The sequence below is a fragment of the Mastigoproctus giganteus genome, chromosome 10 (genome assembly GCF_048544385.1).
Source record: "Mastigoproctus giganteus isolate SK-2022 chromosome 10, ASM4854438v1, whole genome shotgun sequence".
Classification (NCBI taxonomy): Eukaryota; Metazoa; Arthropoda; class Arachnida; order Uropygi; family Thelyphonidae; genus Mastigoproctus; species Mastigoproctus giganteus.
In genome coordinates, this window is record NC_143584.1 from 189,045,335 (window position 1) to 189,066,201 (window position 20,867).

The 20,867-nt window shown below is 36.8% G+C and overlaps 1 protein-coding gene across 1 annotated transcript in view; it reads left to right on the forward strand.

Annotated features, from left to right (window-relative positions):
- The window catches only part of Ankle2 (ankyrin repeat and LEM domain-containing protein 2), a 145,888-nt gene that overhangs the window by 67,906 nt on the left and 57,115 nt on the right, over positions 1-20,867 (forward strand). Inside the window, exons 8-9 of the mRNA XM_090383895.1 lie at positions 8,207-8,325; positions 13,298-13,436. Coding sequence (XP_090240021.1) covers positions 8,207-8,325; positions 13,298-13,436 — 258 coding nt within the window. The remainder of the gene's footprint in view (positions 1-8,206; positions 8,326-13,297; positions 13,437-20,867) is intronic.

A 20,867-nucleotide genomic window follows, 5' to 3' on the forward strand; every position in this document is an offset into this window, starting at 1 on the left:
AAAGCTAGGTTAGTGAGGAAGGAGTGGTGCGATTCAAAATCCCATCTATCATTTAAGGCACTGGAAGAGGTTTTGAACATGTTTGAGGCTCTGGCTGATAGTGTTTGAAATGGACCTTTGATGGAATATAATCCAAAATATAAGAGTATTGGAAGCTCTTACGGTTCCTTACAACAAAATCTACAGGGGATTTTCAACAAAAGATGAAAGCAAGAGTCCATAACAATTTTTTTTTTTATGGACATTATAACCACATATTCTTCTCTGTAGACTTGTTAGTCACCTTCCTGGAAAGATTTTCAGGAGGATACCACATCTCTAATCTGTCCTCCATATTAGACAACTTCATTATCTTTTCAGTATCATCACCGTGAGCCAGTTAAATGTTTATTTATTCTTTGTATAAAATGTCATTTAAGAGATTATTAATTGGAAGCGCTTACAGTATGTTACAACAAAATCTACAGAGGATTTGTAATGAAAGTTGAAGAGCCCCATTAGCATTGAGCTTGATGAAGAATCCCATCAGCAATAATGATTCTTGCTCAGACACACGAGGGAGCACAAATTCAAATTGAGGAAGGACGGTTGCAAAATAGATGTGCAGAAGTTTGCCTTTAGCCAAACTGGTGGTTGATTGTTGGAATAAACTTCCCTGTTGTTATGGAAGTTGATAGTTTAAATAAATTCAAGGAAGAACTAGACAAACTATTGGAGGGAATGAATAGGTGAAATGGGAAGTGTTTTTTTTTTTTTTTCTTTGGCTGATGCTGTATAAGCTCGCTCTCTTCCATCATTTGCTACTGTTAATGCTAAAACATATTAATAGTATTTATAATTATTTTTGTTATAATAACTATAGTTATTATTTATATTACCTGGTAATTCTTATTGATTGTGAATGTTTATCTTAATTTCTGTAAGAAATGTCCTCCTAACTCCCATTTTGCTGTAAGGCTTCAGTCTTAATATTCAGGGTTTCCAAGGAATGTATTTCCTGCAGATATTGAGGGTTTACTTTATATGTAATTGTAATAATTGTGGTAGTAATTTTCTAATGCTATTTGGAAAGGACATTGTGTGGCAAATATTATAAGTAATTGTGTAAATTATTCATTTTTCCAAAGGGAAAATTATTATTTTTTATTAGAACATTATGAAATGAAATTACAAAATCCCTGACTCTAAACAGTTCTAGCCAAAAAAAAACTAATATGACAGGCATTTATGAATTAATTTTTGGAATTATTTTATTGGGATGAAATAAAATACCCCATTTATTTATATTTAGTTAGGATGTCCTTTCTTTGGCTTAAAGACAAAATACTAAAAGTGAATTCAGAAATGTTGCCATAATTAATTTACAATTGGAGCTATTCAGAATTAGGAATTTTGTAGTTTCTTTCTATAACATTCCAGTAAACATAATTTTGTGTGTAGATAATATTTTAATCTTTAATTTTAGGTGAATTCACATATATATGTGTATCTGCACCTGTTATCTTCACTGTTACCCTCTGTCTGTCCATCTGCGCGTAACAGAGGGACTCCCAGTGGATGGATTTTCATGAAATTTTGTATTTGGACTTGTTAAAAATATTTGTCAAGCAATTCCAAATATCCTTAAAATTGGACAAATAGAAATCTGGCAATTATTTCTTGTTTTTTTTTTTCTTTTTTCATACAAATTGTATGGAAAAGAGAAATTCGTGGATTAAATTTATTTTGAATGTGGTATTGTTAGCTTTATACAGTCTGTGCATGCTTTGCATGAGTTGTTGTGTAACACTCATAAATGTGGTATTGTAATATTTATATTTAAAATATATTTGAAATAATTCCAAAAAAAAAAAAGAAAAAGATTTTTTTCTCTTTCTTTCTTTTTTTAATAAATACCTCATCAGCATTACAAGATACCTGCAAGAAAGTAACATAAAATAAAAGAAAGTTTTCATTAATAATAAACATTGCACAATGGATTAATTATATAAATAAATTAATACATTTATATATTAAAAATAAAAATATAATTTAAGTAAAATTAAAATTATAGTAAATATATAATTTAATTTATAATTTAAAACTGTGTACTTGGAAGGGTTGTTCATAAGAAAAGATCAAGTGTATCGGTTGCATGGTTAGGATTATCTGGTGTTCTGGTTGGTAAAGGAACAATATGTGCGATGTCATTAGTAATTGCAAAAGCCTCAACATCTTGACCAGTTGGATCTGCGTACTAGAAAACGAAAGCCAGCTGGAGTTGTGAACATTAAAATTTCCAAGGAAAATTACCTCATTGTTAGGAAAGTTGGACTGGAGAAAGTTGAGCTTCAAAGAGAGGAAATCAAAGAGTTCCAAGTGATTAGTGGAGTTGGGAAAACAATAGAGGCAACAGATGAATTTTACAGATGGGGGTAGAGAGATTTTAAGTCTGAGAAAATCGAAAGGAGATTCCAAATTACTGTCTCTGACAGGGAATATCAGAGCAGAGATTTATTCAAACTGCCCACTTCCACAACACCAGATGGAAGTTTGTTCCAACAGACAACTATCTGCTGGTTGAAGGCAAGCCTCCTCACATCTATCCTGCACCACATCCTTCCTCAGTTTGAATTTATGACCCTCATGCATGTAGTGTGAGCAAGAGGAAGAGTGCCATCAGCATTGCACGTGCTCAATCTATTCAAAGCCTTAAAAACCTCAATCAGATCACTGTGCAGGTGCCTAGTCTCAAGTTCTGCTGAAATTTGCGCAACTGAAGTTTGTTTTGGTAAAAGCACCCTTTCATTCCCTTCACCAATCTCCTTGCCCTTCATGTACCTGATCCAGCAGATTTATGTCCTTCCTAAAATGAGACCTCTAGGTTTGTGTGCATTACTCAAGATTCAACCTAACCATTGCCTTATACAATGTGATAATCACATCTTGTCCCTGCTAGCAAAGTTCCTCTGTATCATAGACAAAACTTCATAAGCTGTCTGCACAATTACTCCAGGTCTTTTTCATTTTACACTACCCTGATTGTAGTACCACACAATTAGTACATTAAGCTGGGATTACTGTTACCCATATGCAGTACCTTATATTTATCAATGTTAAACTTCAGCTGCCATTTCTCAGACTATCAGCCTAATTTGTTTAAATCTTGTTGCAGCAGCTTACCCTGATTACTGTTATTAACCACCCTGCTAACCTTTCATCTGCAAACTTAAGAGAATAAGCCTGATATGCCTTCATCAATATTAATAAATATAGAAAACAGTGGACCCAGAACTGAACCATGGGGACTCATTAATAGCATTAGTCCATGAAGAGCATTGTCCGTTAATAATCACTCTCTGTCTTCTACCACTCAACCAGATCTTTATCCATAGCAGTAACTTGCCCTTAATGCCACACTGCTCCAATTTGTATGGCATACTGTTTTATGTGTAACAGTATCAAAAGATTTGAGTGCTGCTCTTCGTGGACTAATGTTATTAGTGGAGTCCCACAGGGTTCGGTGTTGGGTCCAATGTTTTGTATATTTATCAATGATATTGATGAAGGTATATCAGGCTTAATGTTGAAGTTTGCAGATGATACAAAGGTTGGCAGGGTTTGTTAATGACAGTAATGGCAGTGTGCTGCTGCAACAGGACCTAGATAATTTGGACAGATGGGTTAAGAAGTGGCAACTGAAGTTTAACCTTGACAAATGCAAAGTACTGCATATGGGTAGAAGTAACCCCAGAGAAACATACCACCTGTGTGGTACTACACTTAAGGTGGTAGAAAATGAAAAAGACCTGGGAGTAATTGTGCAGTTAGATATGAAGTTTTCTGAGCAATGCAGACAGGCTGCCAAGGCAGGTCATGGGGTTTTGTCAATGATATATAGGAATTTTGCTAGCAGGGAAAAGGAGGTGATTGTCCCTCTGTATAAGGCAATGGTCAGGCCAAGCCTTGAGTACTGAATACAGGTCTGGAGGCCTCATTTTAGGAAGGATGTAGATTTTCTTGAGCGTGTACAGAGAAGGGCAACAAGATTGGTGAGGGGAATGAAGGGATCCTCTTACCAAGAGAGGCTTAAGTTCTGCAAATTGCAGTGGCTGGAGACTAGGCACCTGCGCGGTGATCTGATTGAGGTGTATAAGGCCTTAAATAGGTTGAGCACGCTTAATTCTGATGGGATCCTTCCACTTGTTCAGATTATGAACCTAAGGGGGCATAAATTCAAATTAAGAAAGGACAGATGTAGAATAGATGTGCGAAAATTTGCCTTTAGCCAGCGGGTGGTTAATTGCTGGAACAAACTTCCATCTGTCGTTGTGTAAAATTGATAGGTTGAATAAATTTAAGGAAGAACTGGACAGGCATTTGGAGGGAGTGGTGTGATTTTTTTTTTTTTTTTTGGCTGATGCTGCATAAGCTCATACACTTATTTTCTTGCATCACATGCCACTACTACCATTTCCTGAAATCAAAGTATATGATATCAAAATTATTTTTTGCATCCAGTTCCTTTGTTATTGCATTATCATATCCAATCAGATTGATCAGACAAGATCACCCCTTAAAGATCCATACTGAGATTGCAGTATAAGTTCATTCATCTCTAGATAATCCTGCATTACTTCTTTAACCAGAGACTATTATTTTTCCTCAGAACAGAAGTTAACAGGTCTGTAATTAATCACATCACCATTTGATTTCCGTTTGTAAATTGGGAATACATTTGCAGATCTGCAGTCAATTGGGACTTCCCCTGGATCCAAAGATGCTCTCATAATTATGGCTAACAGTTTGCTTAACTCCTTTTCTGCTTCCTTTAATATAATTGGATAGATCACATCCACCCCAGGCACCTTTTTATGTTGAAATTCAACAATTTCTCTTCCACTTTTCTGTCAGTTATCACAAAATAATTTAGCTCCCTATTAGATTCTGATGAACTTCTAGACTTCCCCTCGATAAAAAGCTCATTATGCATGAATGTAGATACAAAATACCTATATCTTAAGAAAATGTGAAACACTTAAAATATTAATGTCAATATATTAAAACATTGAAATTCAGTCCTCTCCATTTTAATTATAGGTTTATTATTCACCAGATAAGTATAGTGGACGTTAATTTTTTTGCAATAACCTTAAAGGATATGAAATTTTTTTCTTTTTAATATTTATAGAAAGACCATTTATGCAAACTATAGCATTTTATTAAGATTTTGCAATCCTCAATATTAGATATAGCTTCAAATGATTTGTTATCATCTGAATAAGTCAGTAGTTCATTGGCCTTATGGATATTATGAGCCATATTATGGCAAGGTGGCTGAGTTAGCTTGTTCCAAGTGGAGGTATCATTTTTTTTTTTATCTTGCTGGCAAAATAAATAAGCATTTGAATACATAATATACACTGATACTTCATTGAGCATCAGTGTAATAGTACAGCAGAATGCTCATTAACAAACTGTGAAAAACATGCTACTATTTAATACTGAACTGCAAAAAAATAAGAAAACTAAAACAAAGAGCTAAATTTCAGAACGATGGAAACTTGTGATGGATCAGTACTTATTCTGTTTTAACTGTAAATATAAAATATAAAAATATAATAATTACCATGGAATATAATTGTTTATTCCAAGGTCTTATTTTGACTCAGAAGCTTTATTAAAACCATTCAGTTATAGGAAGGAACTAAAACTACAATTTAAAACATTATTAATTTGTTTGTTGTTATGTTATTTGGTTTTTAGGATCATTAGCAACTAAGACCATATTGCTCCGGGGATATGCTGTGGTCATTCCCTGACCTTTCCACATCCTCCGTATTTGGTGGTCACGGGCTCGAACCATGGTCTAATCAAGAAGTGTGTGCTATGCACTGCTGCACCTGCCCACCTGGCTACAGAGGTGCCTTATTAATTTGTAAGAGGTATAGCAAGTGATTTAAATATTACTTTCCATGCTATCCAATATATATGGACAGTGAGTTCTTACAGATATCCAGCTCCAATATTTTTGATAACAATAAAGTGTGGAACTACCTCATTACGGCAGACAGCTAACAATAACCTGAATGTACAGTTTAAAACAAAAATCTTCCATTAAGTTGGACTGTCACTTTTTTGAGTCATTAAGTCAAGGGGAAGAAATCAGAATGAATGAGAATGTAACTGTGAAACCACATGTATATCCATCCAGGGTTTTTCTGTTATAATTCAGGGGTGAGTTGGTGAGAGCTGGGAACTGCTTTCTTACTAAGTTAGTGTAGTGCTATACATCAGATGTAATGAACGGGTAACAAATATTAATTGCGCTTTCATGGATTTTAATTTGTAAGATTTTAGAAATGAATAATTTACAAATTTAATTTGACTGGCAATCAAGAATTGTAATATTAAATTACGAAAAAATACTGAATACTGGGCCAATTCAGATGCTCCTGAGCAGTCAGCCTCAACAGATTTTATGCACTTATAAATACTGTCCATCAGAGTACAGTAGGCTGAGTTTTAATAAGAAGAAACACGTGCAGTTCGTGCAATATGATACATGACATTATGTGTGGACAGACAGACTAGCATCTTCATTCAATAAGGCAGTGGGAATAGGAAACATTTTATTTAATTTAGTTAACAGTCAGTATATGATGGCTGTGTCAGTATTACGAAATAAGAACTTTCATTTATTAAACTATAATGGTATATATGGTAAGCAAATAAAATATTTCTTTTGGGAAAGCAATCTACCTTTGATAGAAGCTCCCAGATATCTGCTTATAACATTACTTTTAATATAGTTTATTAGCCACAGATTAAAAATTTTTGTACAAAGTTATTTTCTCATTCTTATCTTCTGATGACATGCTATATATTACTGTGTACAGAATTTGCAAACAATAAAATAAAATAAACAATCTAGACTTCTTGTGCATAATGGGATCAAAAATCTCGAAATATAAGTATAACCTTTACATTTGTCATTTTGTGAATTTTCTGTTTGTGGTTCATTTTGTTTTCTCAAAATGTTCTGTTCTTGTTTCTGTTAACACAAAATCTATTATTTTAATTGGTATAAATTTTGTACATCTGTGAAGCTGTGAATCAGATTGGAGCAATCTGTTTAAGACATGTAATGCAAAAGGAACATTAATGTAATTAATACTGGGCCAAAAATTTAAGTTCAAAAGTTTAAGAAGTCTAACAAGAAAAGCCTTTCATTATTAGAAAGTTTAAGAAGTTTAATTTGGTCATGCAAATGTGCCATGCTCTTAATAGCATATTCTGAAAGAGTATGGTATGAACCTATTATACCATACAGTATATAAAAGATTAAAAGAATAGATAAAAGGAGGTTTTGTTTTAAATTTTAGTTTTTCGGTTTAGAAAAGATTTTAGTTTAAAATTGTGTATTCACATTATTGTTGGATGTGTGCCATAACAAGATCATCCCACACTTGGTTGTAATTGGAAATGTCGGCAATAGATACCTCTTAGATCTCACTCTCGATGTATTTGATAATGTGGAAAGCCTGGTTACACTAAATTATTTTGCATGCCTCTTTGAAATGAATAATAGGATTTTAAGTTGTAGTTTTAGTTCTTTCTCATAAATGAATGGTTTTAGTAAAGTTTCTGGTAAAAAGCAGACTGTGGAATAACCTACAGGAAATTATTATGTCGATATACTTAACTAACGTTTTGAACATAATGTTTTAATTGAATTTAATTTTGTTGTGGAAATATAACATGTGTTAGTGTTGTGGACATAGAGCTAGTTTCCTATATATCAAAGATAATTCTGTTTAGTTATATAATTTATATTTTGCTGTTATTTCTGCCACTGAGATCATTTATTCATTCTATAGTTGCCAAGCGTAGGGGAAGCTGGTCCCAAAGGAACTAGTTATTGTTGGTGACTCTATTGTCAGGGAGACGGGGAATATACTGTAGATAAATAACTTTATTCAATGTAATTAAATGTCACCATTCATGATGTGGCATTTTCTTTCTTGTTATTCTGATTCCAGTATTTAAAATACAATGAACAAAAAATATTTATCAATGTTTTGATCATGGCAGTTATTTAAAGGCTCCTTGTTTCTAACAGTTAGAAACAAAGAGCCTTTAAATGACTGCCATTTAATTGGGTTTGTATTTGTATATGAAAAGCATTCCATACATATTTAACTTTTTGTATTTGCATTTTAAATAGGCAAAACAATTTTATAAAAACTGGAAAACAACCCCTGTCAAATCTCAAGATTCAAAACTCAGTAATTTGATGAAAGTTCGGCTGGAAGATTCAGAAAAGGGTCTGGAAAGAATAGGCAGGTAATATTGTTTTACTATTTTTGTCAGTGTGGTAAGCAAACATAGAATTTTGCTACAAATATAGTACAGTGGATTCCGGTTAATCGGGGCAGCCATTTATTTGGGGCAAATCTTAAAAAACAGAACCCAATCAAGAAAATAGCCAGGGTTCACTTCGCTTAATTGGGACAACATGCCATTAAATCAGGACAAGAGACTGCAGCACTGGAGATTACCCTACGATTGTTTCCGACCATACCACTTGGTTTGGTCGGATTTCCGGAGGTCACAACCATAAAACAATAAAACAATTAGCAATCACCTGTTTATTGGACTTTTCTGTTAGTGCAATCTATCATAAACTCGGGAGGACGCTGACTCTCTTAAAAAAATTACAGCTGTGAATTACAGGCTCCGAAAAAGTGATAAGTGTTTGTCTTTTTATTTACCTAATTGTTATTTTATATTGTACTTTATATGTAGTCTTATAGTTATAGTTACGCTGGTTATTTTTATTTTTAATTTAGATAAAGAGTTTTTGTAGATTACTACTTAATACATACAAATTAACACATGACACAGAAGCCTATGATAGATACAAGTTGATATGCAACCAAGTTACAAAGGAGGTTAGGCAGGCGAAGGCAGATTACGAGAAATCCTTGGCAAGGGATGCAAAGAAAAACAGCAAAGAGTTCTTTACTTATGTAAACTCTAGAAGGAAGGGGATGAATCAGATTGGTCCACTTGATATTGATGGGTCAGGTGTTGATGATCCTGCTCAGGTAGCTAACAAACTAAATGAATATTTTGCATCGACATTCACACATGAGGAGTTATTCAGCGAGGGGAATGCCAGAGGTGTATTCAACTCTAGCAGTAAGCTACAGAATCTTGAAATAACTGGGAGTAAAGTGGAGGAGAAACTGTTGAAGATAAACACAAGAAAGGCACCCGGGGTGGATGGGATATATCCAGTTATATTAAAGGAGGCAGCAAAAGAAGTAAGCAAACCCTTAGCCATAATTATGAGAGCTTCCTTGGACTCAGGGGAGGTACCCATAGACTGGAAATGTGCAAATGTGACCCCAATTCACAAAGGAGGATCAAAGGCTGACACAAGTAATTATAGACCTGTGAGCTTAACTTCTGTTCCAGGAAAATTAATGGAGGCACTGGTTAAAGAAGCACTGCAGGATCATTTAGACAAGACTTCAGTTATAGCTCAGACACAGCATGGTTTTGTTAAGGGGAAGTCTTGCCTGACCAACTTGATTGGATACTATGATGCAGTCACAAAAGAACTGGATGCAGGGAATAACTTTGATATTATATACTTGGATCTTAGAAAGGCTTTTGATACTGTTGCACATGGAAGACTGCTACACAAATTGGAGCAGTGTGACATTGGAGGCAAATTGCTGCTGTGGATAAAGGGGTGGTTGAGGGGGAGAAGACAGAGAGTGGTAATCAATGGACACTGCTCATCGTGGACTGATGTTATTAGTGGAGTCCCTCAGGGCTCAGTGTTGGGTCCATTATTGTTTTCTGTATTTATAAATGATATTGATGATGGTATATCGGGCTTAATGTCCAAGTTTGCAGACGATACAAAGGTTGGCAGGGTTGTCAAGGACACTACTGACACTATGCTGCTGCAACAGGATCTGGAAAGGTTGAGCAGATGGGCTGAGAGGTGGCAAATGAAGTTTAACATTGACAAATGTACTACACATGGGAAACAGCAACCCCAGAGCAACGTATCAACTCTGTGGTACAACACTGACAGTGGTAGAGAATGAAAGGGACTTGGGGGTGGTTGTGCAGGCAGATATGAAGTTCTCTGAGCAGTGCAGACGGGCTGCAAGGGTAGCTCATGGAGTATTGTCAATGATATACAGGAATTTTTCCAGCAGGGATAAGGAGGTGATTATTCCATTGTATAAGGCGATGGTCAGGCCACACCTAGAGTACTGTATACAGGTCTGGAGGCCTCATTTCAAGAAGGATGTAGAGCTGCTGGAACGAGTACAGAGAAGGGCAACAAGATTAGTGAATGGAACAAAGGGGTGCTCTTACGAAGAAAGGCTTAAGTTTTGCAAATTACAGTGTCTGGAGACTAGGCACCAGCGAGGTGATCTGATAGAGGTGTATAAAGCCTTGAATGGTTTAAGCATGCTCAATGCTGATGGGATTCTTCCTCTAGCTCAGAAAAATCACCTGAGAGGGCATAAATTCAAATTGAGGAAAGACAGATGTAGGATAGACGTGCGGAAATTTGCCTTTAGCCAGCGGGTGGTTGGTTGGTGGAACAGACTTCCATCCCTTGTGGTGGAGGTTGATAGCCTAAATAAGTTTAAGGCTCAGCTGGACAGGTATTTTGAACGAACAGAGGGGTGAAGTGGAAGTGGTTTTTTTTTTTTTTTTTTTTTTTGGCTGATGCTGCATAAGCTTGCTTTCTTGCATCAAATGCCTCTACTAATGCTAATGCTAATATGTAAAACCATTATTTCGTTCGAATCTTGCAGCCATTGTTTTTGCATACAGTAGTAGGGAATTCAAATTTTTAATTGTGGTAACTAGGTAGCTCTAACATATAATTATATAGCGTAATACACATCACTGCATTTAGGATTCTATTTGATAGCATAGTATTGACAATTAATTAATTAAATTTATTGATTTTATTAATTTAAAATATCATACCCCAGACTAGAGCAGCAAAGCAACAGGCACAAAGTGGCAGAAGTGCTGTGACTCGGGAGAGAACTGAGGGGGGACGATCCTCCAACGCATCACAGCCTAAAAAAATGTGCAACTTGTGAAATGTTTACCGAACTCTCTGGAACAGAACATGATATAGCCAAGGAGGATGTCTTTGTGTGTGCCAGGTGCAGACAGTGTCTAAAAATTAGGCACCAACTCAGCGTTTTACTGGGCGTTTATGAGAGCTTGAGGTGTAGGGTAGATGCCCTCGAAGAAATTAATATGAGGGGCCTGTCAAGCTCTCAGCTGCCCAACTCAATGCCAGAGCTCACTCCTGGGCATCAGGCAACACAGCGGCAATCTCCAAGGCAGAATGTTCTGGTCCCAAAGAAACTAGTTATTGTTGGTGACTCTATTGTCAGGGAGACAGGGAATATATTGTGTAAAAAGGATAGATGGCACAGGACCAGGGTATGTTTGCCAGGGGCAAACGTTGATGATGTTATAAAGCATATATCATCTTTTAAGGGCACAAAAGGTGATATTGTTGTACCCATTGGCACCAATGACATTAAGAGTAGGAGATCTGCAGATTTACTTAACAAGTACAGTTCAATATTGCAAAAAAGTCGTGAGTTAGGGTTAAATTTGAAAGTGTCTGCAATTCTGCCTAGACATGATAGGAGGGAGTACATGATGAGAGCCTTGTAAATCAATTCGGCCCTGGAGGGAATGTGCAAGGCTCAAGGGGTAGAATTTTTTTAAGCGTGGTCTGTGCTTGTTAACAAGAGAGACTGTTTCTACAGGGATTGGGATACACTTAAATAGAAAGGGTGCAAGAATATTTGCTGATGCTGTCGAGGCAGTGTTAGGTGGGTCGGAAAACTGCTAGCTTGGGGAGGGGATTCACAGACTAAAAGGTTAAAAGTAGCCGCAAGCATAGGTGAAGGTGATTCTTGCACAACTTCTATTAGAGAATAAGTAGCGACCTACAGCGAGGGGTGCTGGGGGTTTCAGGGACTGATGGCAGTCATCGTGAAACAGGTGGGTGTATGGGATGTGTCAGGGTAACTGGGAATAGGAATAGGTGCATGTATACCAATGCTAGAAGTATATAAAATAAATTTGATGAATTTGAAGTTTTGGTGAAGACATCAAAGGCGGATGTTGTTGGGATATCAGAGATGTGGTGTCACACTGATATTAGGAATGCAGAATTGGAATTTGGGGAGTAAAATGTGTACAGAAAGGATAGACAGAATAGGAAGGGAGGAGGTGTCATCCTGTTAATTAAGAAAAACATAAAATCAGAAGAAGTGCATCCAGTTGATATAGATGAACAGTGCACTGTTGAGTCAATTTGGTGTGACATAAGCACTGTGAAAGCAAAAATAAGAGTAGGAGTGTGTTATAGGCCTAATGACTCGAATGAGTACAATGAACAATTGTACAGAGAAATACAGTGAGCTAATAAATCAGAATGTCTTATAATGGGGGATTTTAACTTCCCAGATATTGACTGGAATGTGTGGGTTGGTCACTCACACACAAGTAAGACTTTTGTGGATTTTGTGGATAGTGAACGGTACTTTACTATGGTGAATCAATTGTAAAGCAGGGGTCCTTTGTATTTTTAACTATTTACGTGCCACTTAATCGGGCCAAAATGCACTAGTCCCGATGTGTCCCAAATAACCGGAATTGACTGTACTCCAGAATTACTAGACAATTACAAAATAATGGTAACTGTTATGAAATTCATTGTCGTTAGTGAAAAATGTGTTTTTAAAAATTGTAGTAAATTTTTTTTTGGCTGATGCTGTATAAGCTTGCTTTCTTGTATCATATGCCTCTATTAATGCTAATGAATCCATTGCCTTTACTGAACCATTAGTAAAAATTAATGGTAGCAAAGCAGGGCTCCATCTTGCAAAAAAAAATATTGGAAGTCCTCTTTAATCTGTGCCTTTAGCTGTTGCGCTAACAAATTAGGATGTGCCAGCTCGGTTATAATTTTTTTTTAAAAGGAGGACAGCTTGTAATATATTTTGTTTCAAAATAGCAGAAAAAAGATTTTCACAATACAGTACTTTCTTTATGAAAGACAGTTTCATCAATGAATATGAGCTTTGTGGGGTGGACATCTCATTCTGATCTATGAGTTACACACACACAGAAACACAACTGCTGCTATAATTAATACTGAATTAGAAAACTAAATAGTTAATTAAAAGCAAAACTTTTATTTTATTGATTTTTAATATTTTTTATGCATATATTTATTCAGAGATTTAGCTAAACAATTCAAAGTATCATGGACAGAGTACTGGGGGTTTTTGGATGCTTGGTGTGATCTCTCTTCTCCAGTTGGGCTGAAAAAGCTGGAAAACCACCTCAGGAATATACACAATAAAGCACTGGTAGAGGTAAATATTCATCATACGTATAGTTAGTGTTTTGAAACAAATACTGCAGTTCTTGAGTACAGTGATTATCAGAAATTGATTACAGTGCATAATAAAATTTTGTTTCTGTTAATTTTTCTGTGATTTTCATAATTTAGAAGTGCTCAGTACAATTTTGGCATTGGTTTTACTATACAATCACAATATTTGTAAGGAATCATACATTTTGAATTTTCAAGATTTCTGTATAGTTAGCCAATTTCAGGCTGAGGGAGTTAGGCTCTCCCCATGAGTTATTCTGGGTTTTTTCACCCATGTGACATGCAGATCTGCATGTTGTGTGCAGATTTGTTCACATGCTTCTACAGATAGAACACACAGACATGGATATGGATTATGCCTTTATGCCTAGGTATCATTAAAATAATAATTGTTATATTTCTCAAATACTTTCAGTTGTATATAATTCTAATGTTTTTCTTTAGTTTTAGATTGTTATGGTTACTAGTTGAGGTTTAACTCTCTCCAGAGTCTATCTGTCTGTGTTTATTATATTGTTCAAGCACAAAATTTTAGGTGCCAATAAGGTGTGCATATGAACCATATTTTGGTATGCCTGGATATCAAGAGAGTTTGTGGTTATTTTTCCAATATTCTGGCAGGAGCCAATCAACATTAGAAGGATAATGTGCGGTAGCCAGAAATTTGGGCCTTTTTCCAGTTTCTCAGATTTGGGGGGGGAGAGAGAGAGAGAGAGAGAGAGAGAGAGAGAGAGAGAGAGAGAGAGAGAGAGAGAGCGTTTTGAACACAATGTTTTAATTGAATTTAATTTTGTTATGAAATGCGAGCGAGCGAGCATTAATCATAACTACTATTACATTTGTAGTGAACATTTCAGTATATGAGAAAGTGAAAGACCAAAAAATATGTTGTGCATATGAGCATACTATTCTTTCCCCAGTGCCACTCAGTAACGACCAGCCAAGGTATGCTGATCAGTGACATCAGCTGTAGAAATGTCAAGCTCTTCTGATGGCTGTAGATTTGTTGTGCATATGAGCATACTATTCTTTCCCCAGTGCCACTCAGTAATGACCAGCCAAGGTATGCTGATCAGTGACATCAGCTGTAGAAATGTCAAGCTCTTCTGATGGCTGTAGATTTGTGAGAATGATCTCAGTTGACTTTTAAATCTTTGCCACCATGTGTTCATGGGTTCCGATCTGTCTTTGGATTGGGCAAGGTTGGATATCAGGTCTTGTAGTTTAAAGACATATTCTCTATCTTGAAGAAGGCTATTGTTGAACGTCCAATAAGAACCTCCACTTTTGAAATAATTGGGTGAGAAGGAGAGTTGCAGTTTGACAAAGGAGTGATCTGAGATATAAGATGGAATGTGTGATGCTTCTGACCAGAGGGATGGTGTGTTTTGGGATGTAGTATCTGTCCAATCGAGCTTGGTAAGGGAGTCTTCCTGATGCTGTATTTGCTGATCTCCAGGTGTAGTTCTTTTCTTCTGGGTGCTGGTGTCTAAATGCATCGACCAGTTCATCGTTGTTTACCAAGGCCTGCAGGTTGTTGATTAACATTGTGCGATGCTTAGTGCATCGCACTCTGTCCATTTCTGGGTCAAGAGTGCAGTTGAAATCGCCAGGAAGAATTATATGTTCCTGATCTAATGCAGAGAGGTGACTCTGTATGAAGTTGGTTATTTGAATAGCAAGTTGTTCCTGCTGTGGCATATAGATGTTAAAGATATGTAGGGTTTCCTTTTGGGGTGTATCCAGGGTGGCGTAAATTGCGTTGCCAGCGATCTATGCTATCACATTGCATTTACAGGCAGACTGGTATGTTACTGGTGAACTTGAGATGAAGGCCGATACTCTTTTCTCCATGATGTTGTTGGGTTGGAGAATGATGGAATACATATGGCCAGTCTGCCCATTTCAAAGATGGCCTTGTGTCTGCTTTAATATTTGTTTCTTGCAGGAGGAGTAGGTCGGCATGATGTCGTTCGACCTGGTCGAGGGCCAGTTTATTGTGCAGTGCAAAGGAGCATCCTCTTGCATTAAGTGACAACATGCTCTCATTATCTACAGGAATAATGGTAAAGGTTTTGCAAATTTTGAGAGCGGTTAGCATCCTGATTGATGGTATTGTTGTTCCAGCCCGTTAATCAAATAGTACAGACACTTAGATCTATTCACATCTGCCCTGTCCTTTTTTTCTTTTAGTTTAGAATGCAGATCTTGAAGTTGTGAGATGAGCTCTGGTATGTTAGTGGTGAACTTCAGAGCTGTCACCAGCTTCTGTGGAGAGCTGCCGGCTTCCTTTAGAAAGGAATGTAGTTTTTCGACAGTTAAAAGGGCCTTTAGTGAAGGGAAAGTTGCTTTCCCCGTCCTCATCCTCTGAAGCATCTGAATAATGGGAATCATGGTTGTTCTCTTCTTCTGCCTCCAGAAATTCAAGTTCTTCATTTGAGCCGTGGGTAGTTTCTACCTACTAATTTATTTCCCTACTTGATGGCATGATGGTCTTATTTGAGATCTGACTGTTTGACTTCTGTGGCGTTCTGTACTTCTTTTCGTGTAGCATACGCTTCTTGATTAGACCGGGGTTCGAGCCTATCACCACCAAATACGGAGGATGCGGAAAGGTCAGGGAATGACCACCGCATATCCTGGAGCAATATGGCCTTAGTTGCTAATGCTCCTAAAAATCAAATAACAAACAAACAAACTTCTTTTCGTTGATCCTGTTGTTTTTGTTAGTGGTTGGCTCTTTTCCTATCAGCATGTGCGTTGTCTTCTTGTGTTTTTTTACTTTGGATATGGACTGTCTTGGGGGTTCATTCCGAGAAAAACTTCTTGTTTCGGTTGGTTGGCCTTCTGAAGAGAATGCGTCATGGTCTTCTATAGTTGTTGAATTTTCTTTTTCTGATGAGTTTGGTGTGCGAAGCATCTCACACTGTTTGATAGTTTCTTCAGTATCCCCATTTTCTCCAATATTCAGCTCGCTTTGTGCATCTGGCATGGCCCTTGTTAGTGACGCCTGAATTTCGCTATTACTTTCAGAAGGGCTGGAGATATGCAGGCAATTTTTCCTAATGTGGCCCTCTTCGTGGCAGAAGAAATATTGTTAGGAAATTTAGGTATAAAACATGTAAATGATTCTGTTTAAATCGGCGTTGATGAGTTTAGGGATGTTGTTTGCTGCGTTATTGGCGAATTGCATGAGTGCTTGCCTTTGAAAGCTTTTTATATGCGAAAATTCCTGTTTCGTAGTTGCTGCAGAAAGTGTGCATATTTTTTCGGTAACAGATCCATATTTGGATAAAATTCCTCTGAGGAATTGATGAGGAATTTCAGGTGGGATGTTTGATATTGTAACTTTTGTTGGTGTTAAGGCAGTTGGTGCCACTTCCAGGTGATCTGTTCTGTTTTGCAGGATAGTTTGTGCCCACGAGGGGTGGCTGAAATACACCTGCACAGGTCCCACTACACAGGGAGGTGTGTGTAATATTTCTCGGTGGTACTTTCTCAGTGTTCGCTGTAAGGTACTGCTCTAAAGGGGTGTTTTCCTTGGTAGCAAAGATTACTATTCCATTTTCCCGGTAAGTAATAGCGGTTACTTCATTTGTTGGAGCGTTGTTTGACTGCACGTGTGCTATTGTGTGTCGCAAGAGCAGGGTGCATGTATAATCTGTTCGACACAGCATTAGCATAGGAATTACCAGTACTGACCTATTGGACTTTGGGGTATCCTCCTGTTGCCGCAGGGTGTGGCATCCGGTATCAGGGTCACTGCTGGCAGTGGCTGTAGTTTCTGTTGCTCTGGTTGTTTGTCCTTTGCTGGCCATAGCTGGTAGCGATTGCTGGGGTGGGTGAGGTGGGTGGAATAAGCCGTTACTGGAATAACCAGCCTTCCATGGCTAAAGTTGAAAAAATTAAAAACTAACCTAGCTCAAACTCCGCTAAATATACACAATCAGAATTATTAAGACTTGAAAGCTCTTCCGAAGAGGAAACAAACAATATAACTCTTGAATAGGGTTCTCGTAGACAAAAGGCAAAAAGGGGCAAAAAGGCGGGAGCTAAAACATGCGTGTGCGCCGCAAGAGGCACCAACAAGATAGATAGATAGATGAAAGAAGGCGGCATCTACTGGAAATAATTGGTAAGGTAAATTTGTGCTTTACATAATTACTTTTATAGCCTATGGATAATATTCCTCCTATTTTAGCGTTTTTAGAACTGCCATTTAATAGAATTAAAATTCAATTCCCAACTTACTGCATATTATACAATGAATGGTATTTTATTATGGAGAGTCCATCGTAAAGTGATTTAATCGTACAGTGAACCAGTCATAAAGTGGGGGTCCACTGTATTTTGGACACCAGGACACAGAGGTAGTAGGAGAGAGCACTTTTAATTTAAAGTTATTATTTTAAAATTTAGTGAGGCTAATAGAAGCAGAAGTATGAAAATTACATGAAATTTACATACGAGGTGTGGCTATATAACGAGACTGCACATCAGCCCCTACACACCAAGCACCACCTGCAAAACAAAGGCACAGCAGTTGACCTTGAACAATTCCTTAGTTGTCTGCCAAGTCATGTTCCAACATGCTCATTCGCTTTGCAGTGAGACAGATTTTCATTACCTTGTGTTTTTGCACTTTGCCAGTAAAATGACAAACAAAAGATTTAAACAATGAATCAGCCTCAAATCCTTAACAAAACTAAAGAAAATACCAACTGAAAGTTATCAGTTGTTATGTCAAGTTTATGGGGAAGATGCTATGCCAAGAGCTTGTGTGTTTGAATGGCATAAAAGATTTTCAGAAGGAAGAGAAAATGTGGAATGTGGAAGATAATGAACAACCTGGTTGATCGGTATCCGTGAAAACTAATGAAATTGTGGACTGGGTAAGGACATTGATTAGAAGAAATTGTCATTTAAGCATTAGAATAGATGCATTGGAATTCATTATGAACAAAAAAACAGGTTAAGCAAATTTTAACTGAAAATTTAGGCATGAGAAAAATGTGTGCCAAGACAGTGCCAGAAATTTTGAATGAAGATCAAAGATTGAGAAGGCTCCAAGGTGTTTTAAAAAAAAAAAATTGAAGAAGAGCCAGAATTTCTGAGTACTGTAATTACTTGCAACGAAAGTTGGCTGTTCCAGTATGATGAACCAGAAACTAAAAGACAGTCAATGCAGGAAGACAAAACAGTCCCCCAGACAAAAAAAAAAAAAAAAAAAAAAAAAGCAAGGATATCAAAACAAAAAATGAAAACCATGCTTATTGTTTTCTTCAGTATTAAAGAAATTCATCATCATCAACCATTTTCAATCCACTGCAGAATGAAGGCCTCTCCAGCAACTTTCCAGTTCCTTCTGCTTTATGCAATGGCAATCCATTTACTACTCACAAACTCGTGAATTTCATCTGTCCATCTCCGTCGTTGTCTTCCAGGTTTTCTTCTAGCTCCTCTTGGGTACCATTCTGTTATTCTCTTAGTCCATCTGTCATTATGTTTTCGAGCTGTGTCCTGCCCAAGACCATTTTAGTTCTTTAGTTTTGATTAGAATGTCCTTTACTCGAGTTTGCTGCCTAATCCATGTGTTTCTCTTCTTATCTAACAGTCTGATTCCCAATATAATTCATTCCATTCTTCGCTGTGTAGTTCTCAGCTTATTTTCCATTCTTTTGGTCAGTGCCCACATTTCACTTCCATTACTCATGGCGGGGAGTATACATTGGATCATTATTTTACGTTTCAGACAAATTGTGATATTGCTCAATATATGACTATATTTTCTGAATACTATCCATCCAAAATTTATTCTTCTCTAGACTTCCAGCCATTTATCATTATTACAGCTGATGACTTGTCCCAGATAAGTATATGACTCCACCTTTTCAATTACTGCTTCTTCAATTATTATATCCCTTTCTATGGCATATTTATTCATCATTACTTTTGTTTTAGCCATATTCAACTTTAGTCCAAAATCCTTACGAATTTTGCATAACTGATTAAGATTTTCCTCTAATTCTTTGGGATTGTGGCTTATGACCACAATGTCATCTGCAAATTGTAAATGGTTTAGGTACTTTCCATTCACATTGACTCCTTTCTGCGGCCAGTCTAATCTTCTGAAAACTTCCTCAAGGGCAGCAGTAAACACCTTCGGAGATATCATGTCTTCTTGTTGAACTCCTTTCTCGATTTTAAATTTGCTACTGTCTTTGTCTGGTCTAAAAAAGGAGGTAGTGTTCTCATATATTTTGTTCAAAATCATAATATAAGAGGTTTCTATGCCTTATCTTTCCAGTGCACGAAACATTGCCTTAAGCTGTATGGAGTCAAATGCCTTTTCATAATCCACAAATTCCAGGCATAATGGTGTTTCAAATTCATTTTCTTTCTCCATTAGCTATGATATTATGTGAAGGTGATCCATAGTTGAGAATCCTGTCCTAAAGCCTGCTTGCTCTTTCGGTTGATTCTCATCAAGTATTCTTTCTAATCTGTTAGTAATTGAGGTAACTATCATCAAGAGTAAAGGGAAGGGTTTTTGCTTTTGTAAAGGTCACTACGGTGGTCTGAGACAGTATTTAAATTCTATACGGTGGATCCAACTGATGATGTTACCAACAGCAAATTCAAAATGGAAAGCATTCAAAGAATTAATCTTGGAAGCTACTAGGCTTTTCATACCAACAAAGAAATATTGTTCAAGATTTAGGCCTAAATGGATGTCAGATGAACTAATTAGACATATGGGAGAGAAGAAAAATGCATGGGTTACATATAAATTAACATGTGACACAGAAGCCTATGATAGATATAAGATGGTCTGTAACCAAGTTACAAAGGAAGTTAGGCAGACGAAGGCAGATTATGAGAAATCTTTGGCAAAGGATGCAAAGAAAAGCAGCAAAGAGTTCTTTACTTATGTAAACTCTAGAAGGAAGGGGATGAATCAGATTGGTCCACTTGATATTGACGGGTCAACTGTTGATGATCCTGCTCAGGATCATCAACAGTTGACCCGTCATTGTTGGGATCTGTTATTTTTATTATTATTTTTTAAGTCTTTTCCTTTTAGATGGCTATCTTCTGACTATGATTTTTTCCTTTCCTTCCTTTTTTTTTACCCCTTAATCATAGTATACTTGCAGGTATACTTGCGTGTACACCAATGCTAGGAGTTTAGTAAACAAATTTGATGAATTTGAGGTATTGCTCAAAACATCAAAGGCAGATATTGTTGGGATATCAGAGACGTGGTGTCACACAGATATAAGGGATGCAGAACTGGAATTTGGGGAGTACAACGTCTACAGAAAGGATAGACAGGATAGGAAGGGGGGAGGGGTTATGCTATTAGTTAAGAAACACATAAAAACCAAGGAAGTGAAGCCAGTCGACATCG